The 12,074-nt window shown below is 41.3% G+C and overlaps 1 protein-coding gene across 1 annotated transcript in view; it reads right to left on the bottom strand.

Annotated features, from left to right (window-relative positions):
* The window catches only part of LOC125458465 (tripartite motif-containing protein 14-like), a 42,046-nt gene that overhangs the window by 22,373 nt on the left and 7,599 nt on the right, over positions 1-12,074 (bottom strand). Inside the window, exon 2 of the mRNA XM_059650512.1 lies at positions 11,365-11,417. Within this exon, the coding sequence (XP_059506495.1) occupies positions 11,365-11,417 (53 nt within the window). The remainder of the gene's footprint in view (positions 1-11,364; positions 11,418-12,074) is intronic.

Raw genomic sequence — 12,074 nt, 5'->3', positions numbered from 1 at the left:
ATTAACTTTCAGTTTCTAAGGAACAAAGAAACTTAGATTCCTTTGAATATCAACACTTCCCAATCTCTCACCACAGAAATATTCTGCACCTTGGTCTTTCTTACTAAAGTGGATAACGTCCTTCCACACGACTTTCTATCTGTCATGTTCTTGCTGGCTCACTTAGCCTTTCTGAATCCCCTTGAAGTCTCTTTGCATCTTTCTGACAATGTGACTAGCTTGTTTTGTGTCATCCACCAGGGCTTGGGAAATGGAGCTAGAGGGTACATCAGGAACCATTAGGCAGCCCTGGAGCTCAAAGGGACCAGTGATTTGCTGTGTTTGTTTCAGGGGTCCAGCCCAGGGGGTGCCCCAGGACCTGTGATTTGTGTCCCGGTCTTCAGCAAGTTTAGAAATATTACTATTGGTCTCCAAATCCATACCATTGATATACAAGCACTGTTCCTGGTGTATTCCTCACAGCCTGCCAATCTAAGAATGACTTCCTTATGCTTAACTGTCTGGTTTATGTCCATTAACTAATTCTTAGTTTATGAAAATATTCCCAAGCCCATGTGCTCTAATTTTGTTGACTAACATCTTGTGGGGGAACTTATCAAAATCATTCTCAAAATCCAAAATACGCCACATCCATCAATTCTCCTATATCTATTTTGCCAGTAAGAGCTCCAAAAACCTCCAACAGTATTGTCAAAGATGACTTCTTTCTCATCATCATAGAGTCATCCATCGCAGAAACAGACACTTCGGTTCAACTAGTCCATGCTTGACCATGTTTCCAAACTAAACTGGTCCCATCTGCCTGTGTTTAGCCCATATCCCTCCAAACCTTTCCTATTCATGTACTTATCCAAATGTCTTTTAATCATCGTATCTGTACCTGCATCCACCACTGCCTCTGTAGTTCATTCCACAAATGAACCACGCTGTGTGAAAATGTCCTTTTTAATCTTTCTCCTTTCACCTTAACAATATGTCCCCTAGGTTTGACATTCTCCACCCTCAGGAAAAAACTCAAGCTATTCAACTAATCTAAGATCCCCATGATTTAATAAACCTCTACAAGGTCACCTCTCAGCGTCCTTCGACCCAATGAAAAAAGCCCCAGCCTTTCCATCCAATTTTTATAACTTAAATCCTCCATTCCTGGCAACATCCTTGTGAATCAATTCTGAACCCTCTCCAGTTTAATAATATCCTTCCTAAAACTGGGTGACCAGAACTGTAGACAACTTCAGAAAAGGCTTGACAATGGGAAGTGAGGGTTATAGTGGAAGGATGCTCGTAGGACTGGAGATCTGTGACTAGTGGTGTGCCTCAGGGGTCAGTGCTTGGCCCATTGCAGTTTGTTATCTATATCAATGATTTGGATGAGAATGTACAAGGCATGATTAGTAAGTTTACAGATGACACTAAAGTAGGTGGTATTGTGGACAGTGAGGAAGGTTATTGGAAATTGTAGCAGGATCTTGATCAGCGAGTGAAGTAGGCCAAGAAATGGCAGGTGGAGTTTAATATAGATAAGAGTGAGGTATTGTATTTTGAAACGTCAAATCAAGGTTGGAGTTTCATGGTGAATGTTAGGACCTTAAGGAGTGTAGTGGAACAGACAGACCTCGGAGTTCAGGGGCACAGTTTTCTGAAAGTGGAAAAGTGGAGTCACTAGGAGACAGGGCAATGAAGGAGGCTTTGACTGGCCTTCATCAATCAGGACATTGTGTATAGATGTTAGGAAGTTGTGTTGCAGTCATACAGGATGCTGCTAAGGCCAGATTTGGAGTATCGTGTTCAGTTTTGGTCACCTTGCTATATGAATGATGTTATTAAACTGGAAAGAATGCAGAAGAAATTTACAAGGATGTTGCTAGGACTCCAGCGACTGCGTTATAAGGAGAGGTTGGACAAGATAGGACTCTTTCAAGCGTAGGATACCGAGGGTGATCTTATAGAAGTGTATAAGAACATGAAAGGCATCAATAGGGTGAATGCCCTCAGTCTTTATTCCAAGGTGGGATAATCGAGGACTAGGGGGCATCAGTCTAAGGTAAGAGGGGAAAGGATAAATGGGAACCTGAAGGGCAACTTCTTTTATACAGAGAGTGGTATATATATATGAAAGGAGCTGCCAGTGGGAGTGGTTGAGGCAAGTACATTAACAACATTTAAAAGACATTTGGACAAGTACATGGAAGGAAGAGGTTCAGAAGGTTAAGGGCCAAGTGCAAGGAAATGGGGTTAGCAAGGATGGACATTTTGGTTGGAATGGACCAGTTTGGACCAAAGGGCCTGTCTCCATGTCATAGCACTCTATGACTCTTTGACTCTAACAGGCCTTACCAATGTCTTGTACAACCTCAACTTGACATCCAAACTACTATACTCAAAGGTCTGAGCAATGAAAGCAAGCTCGTTAAACACTTTCTTAACCCTGTCTACTAGTGATGTAAAGTTCAAAAAATTATGTATCAGAACCCCTAGATCCCTTGGTTATACAACATTACCCATGGCCCTATTAAGTATGTAGGCCACATTTCAATGCTCTGGAATGTACAGCTTCAGGTCTAGGTGGCTTAACAACCATTGGTCCAAATAATTTATCCAACATTACATTTTAACTAATATTGACTTGTTTTAGTTACTCATTCTCAGTGCTGAATTTGTTGGAGGAGCTGGAGGAACTACACCTCATCTTTCCCCCAAGGCACCTGACAGTCATCAGGACTCGACACTGAGATTTATGTGAATGTGAACACACTCTCCCACATTCATTATTCACAACCCTAAATCCTGTTTTGTATGGGCTTAGCACAACCAGCCATTTACACTTCTCCTTAGCACCCTACCCAGCATTTATCTCTCTCTCTCAGTTTATCATCAGTAATACTTTTGTTTCCCTTTCCTTTCTTGTCTTCTCCTCAGCACTGTCTCTATGCATTCTATTCAATCCTTAATTTAACCACCCAAGTTATTAGCATAAACACTACCCTTTCTCATCTGCTTTCAGTCCTGACAAAGGATCACTGGACCTGAAACATTAAATCTGTCTTCATCTCCACAGTTGCTGCCATACCTGTTGAGGTTCTGTAGCATTTTCTGTTTTTGTTTCAGATTTCCAACATTCACAGTTCTTTGTTTTATTTTAGAAGTGGTACAATCCATTTTTATGTTTCATGTTAATCTACTTTGATATCCTATTCTCATTTTCTTCTTGGTTCCCTTCTGCTAAGTTTTAAAATGCTTCCAACCCTTAGCCTTATTAGTTTTTGACAAATTTGCTCACTCCTTCCTTTAATCCATTACAATCTGTAACATCTGAAATAAGTTGGTTCACTTTATCTTTTGAATTATTTAATCCTTTGTCATTGCACAATAATGGATGTTAAATAGCTCCAGATGGTTTTTCAACTTGCAGGAAATCATTTCAGATACATTCCAGGAATTCGACATGAACATTGGTCTTAATTAGGTTTACTCAGCCTCCATGTAGATTAAAATACCCCAGTTGAGAGTGGTGTACACAACCATCGCTGAAATATTGTTTGTAACATAAACATTAAAATGTTGTCAGGCCAGCACCAAACTTAATAATTCCTTTTCAAAGGTAGAGTATTTTCTCTGATGAATATTGAGTTTCTTTGGAAAATATCTAATTGGACTCTCAATTCCGCCATCATCCTGCTGCATCAACACAGCTCCAACCACAATATTGCTGGTGTTGATTGCGACTTTAAAGGATTTTGAGAAATTTGGTGTAGCTGAAACTGGTGCGGTCATTAATGGGGGTTTTAAATTCTTAAATGCCTCCTGGCACTGTTTTGTCCACCAAAATTTCATGTTCTTCTTTAGCAAATCCATCATATTACTAAAGTTCGGCAAAAACTTCCGGTAGAATCTGCTCAGGCCCAAAAATTGAAGAACCTTTCTTCAAGAATGGTCTTGGAAGTTACTTGATGGCCTTCGTTTTTACGTTCCTTGGGGTCATCCTTCCACATCCAATGTTATGTCCCAAGAATGTCACCTCTGCCTTTGCAAATTCAGTTTTTGCTAAGTTTTTAACCAGTTTTGCCCCCTGTAGTCTTTCAAAGAGCTTTGCCAAATACACACATGATCTTTCCATGAATGGCTGAAGATCATGTCATCATCTATATAGATGGCACAATTAGCCAATCTTGCCACAACTTTGTTCATAAGTCTTTGAAATGTGGCTGGTGTGTTCTTCATACCAAAAGGGCATTACTTTAAAATTACACAGCCCATTTGGGGTTACAAACACAGAAACTTCTTTCGCTTTCTCTGACAAAGGTACTTGCCAGTAACCATGAAGTAAGTCCAACTTGGTGTTGTAAGTGGCTTGTCAAACTTTTTCCACACAGTCCGTTGCAGCACTGACCTTTCGATAATCCACGCAGAACCGTCAAGTACCACCAGGCTTTAGAACCAAGATGATCAGCGAACTCCACTCACTTTGACTTGGCTCGATGGCATCTTTTGCAGCATCATTTCCATTTCCTTCTATACCTGTGCAGCTTGTTGTTCTATTGAAACAGCATTTTCTACTTCAATGTCATGCACTATAGTACTGGTCCTTCCTATTCTATTCCCACAGATGTCCTCATATTTCTGCAACAAACCTTTCAATTCAGTCCTCTGTTCCTCAGACAGATATCTCACTATTCTATCCTACTCTCTAAGAACTTCCTCATTATTTAACATGCTTTGAGGCACATCAAAATCAAATGATTCTGATTTCTCACGCTGAGAGATAGTAACTAATACCTGTTTCTCCAGTTCCCTGTCCCTGTTATAGTAGGGTTTCAAAATGTTCACATGACATGCCTGATAAAGCTTCTTTCCATGTGGCATCTTTACCAGATAATTCACCTTACTCAATTTCTTCTCAATCTGATAAGGACCACTATATCTTGCTTTGAAGGGATATTGTACCACTGGTAACATCACCCAATACTTTAACCACTCCTGCAAACATCCAAATTTTAGATTTCTTATCTGCTTCTTCCTTCATTAGATGCTGTGCCACCTTCAGATGTTGTCTAGCTAATTCACCGAGTCTGTTTAATCTTTCCCTCACCTCAGATACATAATCCAACTCTGAGATCTCTGACTTCAGACCTATCAACTTTTCCTTAATTAATTTTAAAGGCCCTCTTACTTTGTGTCCAAACATCAACTCAAATGGAGTAAACTGAGTCGATTCATTTGGGGCATCTCTAATGGCAAACTATATAACTGGGATATTTTTGTCTCAGTCATTTGGGTAATCCTGGCAATAAGCCTTCCAACATGGTTTTTAGGATCTGATGCCACCTGGGATTCAGGGTGGTATTCAGGATTGCCACCTGCCAATGCTCCCTGGGATTCAGGGTGGTATGCACTTGATTTAAAGCGTTTGATGCTAAATTATTCATGATCTCCTTCAATAGTTTGGACATAAAATTGAACCCTTAGTCTGACTGAGTCTGTCTGGGTAGGCTATAATGTATAAAGAAAGCAACCAAGTCTTCCTCACCCTCTTTGCCTTGACACTCTGTAATGGAATTGCCTCCAGAAACCTGGTAGACACATCCATTATGGTTAGCAAATACTGGTTCCCACTTTTGGTTTTAGGGAGGGGACCTAGGCAAACAACCATTACCTGCATGAGAGATTCTTCAAAGGCGGGAATTGGCATCAAAGTGCTGGTTTTATTACTGCTTGTGGCTTTCCTACAATTTGATAAGTATGACAAGTATGGCAAAATTCAACTACATCCTTATGCAATCTGGGCCAATAGAATTACTTTTGTATTTTAGCCTGAGTCTCCCTCATTCCTAAATGGCCTTCTACGGGTAATTTGCGTGCTACTGTAACACCTCCAGTCTGTATGCAACTGACAATACAATCTGATGCACTTCTGCCAATTTCTCCTCTGCACTAACCTGGCAAGGTCTCCATTTTCATCTTAGGATTCTATCTTTGAGATAATAACACTCAGAATACATTCTGATTCCTTTTCCAAGTAGACTTTAAAGCATAGATCTTTTATTTTCTCATCTTTTCATTGTAACTCCAGTAATCCTACAGAATTAAACAGCTCTGCCTGATCCTCTACCTGGTTAGACTCTTAACACGTTGTCAAACAGGGTGTCAGCTATGTTTCTCTTTGGTTTTCCCCTTTTGCTTTAACCTTTGACCGTGGGATTTTGTCACCACACAGTCTGGAAAAATTCCATGGTATTTTTCTTTTAACTCCTCAGTTCCCTGGTTTTTCTTCAGCTTCTCTATTAAAAGGGGCACCACTCCCACTTTTGCTCCTGCCAGGTCATTTCCAAGAACAAACTGTACTCTTGAAATTGACACTCTTTCAATCACTACCACTTTCACTTCCCCAGTCTTGATTTGACTTTCCAAACTGATCTTACACAGGGGAACACTTAAATCTCTGTCCATCTATTCCACAGGTTACAGCTCTCTCGGGTGATATTTCAGAAGGAGGGCAAATGCTTTCATATCTCACTATTAGAGATTGACCAACTCCCATATCTCTCACAACTTCTTTACCTTGTCCCCATGTTCTTCCTGAGTAAACCTTACCCACAGAGGTGAGGTCTTCACAAAGATCGCACACTGTCCCACTATCCAGCCTGTAACTAGGCTGTACACTCTCCTGCAGCTCCTTGACTCCTTTTGGGATTTCCTTCATTACCTCAACTAATCCCACTGATTTAGCATCTTTTACCATATCCTTTTTCCCAGTGCCCTTCTTAAGCCACCAGCACTGTCACTTTGAATGTCCCACCTTATTACAGTGAAAACGCCAGAGGCCTTTCATCTCATTTTCACCCTCTTGCGTTTCTTTTATCATTTGTGAAAACTATTCCCAGTGTGATCTACTTTCATTTTTCATTGAAGAACCCTCCCTTTCTCCCACTTTCTAGCCCTCATGAAGTGAAATTGCTGTTGGAAGCTAAATTTCAAATTATGCACTTATGCATATTCATCTACTATCTCTGCAGTTCTTCTTTGGTAACTTTCTGTTCCTCAGTATGAGTTCTTATGATCTTCTCCAACAGAATGATCTCTCTCTCATATGTCTTTTCTATCTTTAATGCTCTCACCATCTCTCAAAGTTGCTATGTTTAATTCTTTGAAACTCGACATAACTCTGACTTGGTTTCTTCCTTATGTTTCGGCACTATTGTCTATTGACTTCTGGCACCAAGTTATAGGCACACAAAATAGCCTGTTCAACATCCTTGTAACTTCCTGACACCTCATCTGACAACACTACAAACACCTCACTACCAACATGGTCTGAAGTAAGATAACAAAGTGTGAAGCAGGATGAACACAGCAGGCCAAGCACCATCTCAGGAGAACAAAAGCTGACGTTTTGGGCCTAGACCCTTCATCAGAGAGGGGGATGGGGAGAGGGTTCTGAAAAAAATAGGGACAGAGGGAGAGGCAGACCAAAGATGGACAGAGGAGAAGATAGGTGGAGAGGAGAGTATAGGTAGGGAGGGGGTAGGTCAGTCCGGGGAGGGCGGACAGGTCAAGGAGGCAGGATGAGGTTAGTAGGTGGGAAATGGAGGTGCGGCTTGAGGTGGGGATAGGTGAGAGGAAGAACAGGTTAGGGAGGCAGGGACGAGCTGGGCTGGTTTTGGGATGCAGTGGGGGGAGAGCTACACCTCCATTTCCCACCAACTAACCTCATCCCGCCTCCTTGACCTGTCCATCCTCCCTGGACTGACCTACCCCCTCCCCACCTACACTCTCCTCTCCACCTATCTTCTCCTCTATCCATCTTCGGTCTGCCTCCCCCTCGTTGCCTATTTCTTTCAGAACCCTCTCCCCATCCCCCCATCTGATGAAGGGTTTAGGCCTGAAATGTCAGCTTTTGTGCTCCTGTGGTCATCCAGCTTCACACTTTGTTATCTTGGATTCTCCAGCATCTGCAGTTCCCATTATCTATGGTCTGAAGTAACATTGTCCACACAGCCTCTGGTCAATTCATCTGTTTATCCAGCTTTCAAAGGAAATGAAAAAGGCTTCTACATCTTTTTCATTGAATTTTGATCATGTTTGAGCATACTTACTAGGCTTTCATTTTCTGAAGAAGGGTCTCAACCCGAAACATCAAACTTTCCTGCTCCTCTGATGCTGCTAGGCCTGCTGTGCTCATCCAGCTTCACATCATGTTATCTCATATTTACTAGGCTGTTGGCTATGATGATTTTGGTCATCCTCACTTCGATCTTGTACTTTTCTCCTTCTGCTACTTTAAGTCATTGGGGATGGCACAGTGGCTCAGTGGCTAGCACTGCAGCCTCACAGCACCAGGGACCCAGGTTCAATTCCAGCCTTGGCCGACTGTCCGTGCACAGTTTGCACATTCTCCCTGTGTCTGTGTGGGTTACCTCTGGGTGCTCCGATTTCCTCCCACAGTTCAAAGATATGCAGGCTAGATGGATTGCTGTAGTGTTCAGGAGTGTGTGGGTTATTGGGGGATGGGTCTGGGTGGGATGCTGCAAGGGGCGGTATGGACTTGTTGGGCCAAAGGGCCAGTTTCCACATTGTAGGGAATCTAATCATTTTGCTTCAAGTTCCAACTTCTTCTTTTCCAACTCAAACATTCTTTCCCTTTTTTCTCTCTTTCTTTTTCCCTCTCTTCTTGCTCTCTCTCTTTCTTTTCCCCTCTTTTGGCTCTGCTAAGATTCTTCTCTACCATCTTTCTCTTCTAACTCCAACTGTCTAATTTTCAATTGTCTCAACTCCACTGCACATGCCTTGTTTTCTGATATGCCTAAGTGCTGACCAATTCCTTGACAATTTCAGCTTTCTTTTATCCTTCGTTAAACCCAAATCTAGCTTGTTTGCTAAGTATAAAAGAATGTCCTTGTTTTGTCTTTCTAAACTTTCCTGGCAAATCTGGGAAGCATTTTCAAACCCCAGAACCTCTTTAGCAGTGTTAACAGTCATTTCCCTCACTTTTAATTTAATCAACCGCAAGTAACCAAAATTAAACTGATTTTTCTCATGGAAGTTTTATTTAAATATCTCGGACGCTAATCCTCAAGTCTATTTAGAAATGTCCAAAACTGTTCAGATCTGTTCACACCCTGAACATGAGCCAGCCAGATCCCATACTCAAACAGTCCTGATCTCAGAATTGACCCCTAATTTGATAGGAAGGGGAAAAGGCTTTTTTCCCTGGACAAATGACATTGGAATAGATAAAAAGCAGTGTGTAATTCTCCTGACAGCTTGTGGACCCACAGCCTTTTCTGTTCCTTGGATCCTAACTTTCCCTGAAGCACCAAATACAAAAATCTTTTAAGAGTTGATGGATATAATTAAGGAATATTACAACCCCCAAGCCTCCTCTAATGCTATGATGTGATGTCCATGGTGGGTAGTAGGTCTTTGGTTTGGGTTAGCAGTTGGCGTAGGGTTGATGTGGATTTGTGCGCAACTCTGATGTCTAGTGGTCATAGGAGTCTTGTGGTTATTTAAGATGTGTTTTTTATGTAAGGTAACATCATGAGTGTGTCAGGGCGTGCAGTATCTTCCTGGTGTTGTTCATGTAATGGGCATCTTCTGACCCAGTTTTTCAGGTATCCGTTGTCTTATCCATTACAGACATGACAAATGTCATATATAAGATTCCCTACAAGGACTGTGACAAACATTACATTGGACAGAAAGGAAATTAGCCGCAAGAGTACATGATCATCAACTGGCAACAAAAAGACATGACCAATACTCAGTCATCTCCATCCACATGCATAAGGAAAGCCACCAGCTCAGTTGAGACAATACGAGGATCCTGGGGCTGGTGAAGCAGAGACAGGCACAGGAATTCTGAGAAGCCTGGTTCTCCACTAAGAAAGCCATCAATAAACACATAGAGGTAGACCCCATATACATTCCAAGGCGCAGGAAAACCGAAAGTGAGGTAACCCAGCTCAACAGACACCAGAGTGTAAATAACAGGTGCGAATACTCCACAATATTCATCGGAGGCTGCACAGATTATGTTGCCCAGCAGGGTAATGAAACATCCAAGGAACAACAAACCAGCTCATTGAGCCAACCAACCACAAAATAACAGCATCTTAAAAGCTACACTTATCCCAGTGTAACAATCAAGGCATATGAGGTCTGATTGGGATTGTTGGCCCTATCACCAACAATGAAGCCTCCAAATTGAATGAGGCGGCTGTGTTCTTCAACTCCAAATGGGAATACAGCAGACCCAGGAGAAGGGCTCTCCATAGGCTGAGCGTTCCTGCCTGCATACCATCTTGAGGCTAATACACATAGGTCACCTTATCGAACATTCCACCCTACATTACATCTGAACTTTGTCAACTGATGGCCAAGTCCTTCCAAAGCCTCAAAACTGTGGCCTCAAGAACTCTTGTGGTGTGGCCACAGCTCTAGCAGTGATGGACATCCAACTGATGCTGCTTCCACAACATTTCAGAAAGAGATTTCTAAGGACTCACAACCCATTGAGAGAAAAACCTTAGAGATAATGGGAACTGCAGATGCTGGAGAAAAACCTTGCTTATTCTCTGTTTTGAACAGACTTTACCACAAGAGGGAGAACCTCCTCTCTGCATCCACCTTTTCACAATTCTTGTTAAGCAAGGGGATGAAAAATTATCAGGGGTAGATAAAAACATGGATTTAAGGTTACAATCAGATCAGCCATGATCTTATTGAATTATAGACTGGGCTCAAGCGACTGACTGGCCTACTTTTCCTAATTTGGACAAGACCTTCTGAGCAAGACATTTTTCCTCATTTTGCTATTAAATTGCCAATCACTAATTCTAACCCTGTGACACCATATGGTAGACTGTCCAGCTAGGAGAAACAGCCAATCAGTAGCTTTCCTGTAAAACCCTATGAATCTTAGAAACTTTCACTATGATTGTCCTTCATTCTTCTCAACTGAAAAGAGTTTATGACCATTCTACTCAATCTCTCCTCATGGGAAAGTCAAATCATTTCAGGAATAAATCTGATGGTGTATTCTCAAATGAATACTCACAAAAATGACAGCTTAAACTGTCTGTTTCCAATAACCTGCAGATTTGTAACTAAACTCTCCTGGTTTGGAAGCTGCACAAATTAAAACTTTTCTTATGAGGAAACTCTGCTTTTTCTAAATTGTTCTATTCTCCCATGAAGAGATAAAATTAAATTTGCTTGAACCCAGTCAAGTCTCCTCCAAGTTGCCCTAGAGACTTTCAGTCTCCTGGTTTTCTAAACAAAAAAAATCAATTATTCTGAACTGAAAATAATCTAATAGCCTTCCATATTTGCGTTAACTTCCATAAACCCCAGTTTACATCTTACCTCGTTCCATTTGATGGGGTCCTTTTCTCTGACAAATGATGGATTGGATCTGACTTTACGTTTTGTTTTGCAATTTCATAAAAGTAACTAATACCCATATGCCATGATTTTGAAATCCCCAAATGATAGTTTTATGGAACTTTATATAAATAACACAACTTTTGTCACATGTCCAGCAGCAGTTGACAGCAGGTCTCCTTAATGAATTCTTATGACAGCACTGGAGCCCTATGGAATGAACAAGGTTTAAGTAAGAAACTTTCAATAGTTTGAGTATAATACGAATAAATATGCGGTTTCAACTTTGTTATGAAGAATAGAAAATCAGATTATTTAAATGGAGAGACTGTAGAAGGGAAATAACAAAGTGTGGAGCTGGATGAACACAGCAGGCCAAGCAGCATCTTGGTACACACTTTGTTACCTCAGATTCTCCACCATCTGCAGTTCCCATTATCTCTGAGACTGTAGAAGGGATCTGAGAATACAGGAAGCACAAAGAAACACAGAATTCAGGTACAGCAAGTACATCAGGCAGCAAATGGAGTTTTGGACTTTTCTGGAAAGGGGGTGAAGTATAAATGTCAGAAAGTCCTGTTACACCTATGCAGGGTATTGGTGACATTTGAGTACCATATATAGTTTTGGTCTCCTTATTTAAGAAGGGATATACTTGCATTGGAAACAGTTTACAGGTAATCTGGCTGACT

Source organism: Stegostoma tigrinum, chromosome 13 (assembly GCF_030684315.1).
Source record: "Stegostoma tigrinum isolate sSteTig4 chromosome 13, sSteTig4.hap1, whole genome shotgun sequence".
Taxonomy (NCBI): Eukaryota; Metazoa; Chordata; class Chondrichthyes; order Orectolobiformes; family Stegostomatidae; genus Stegostoma; species Stegostoma tigrinum.
Note: the sequence above shows the minus strand (reverse complement) of the source record. Positions and strands in the feature narration are given on the sequence as shown.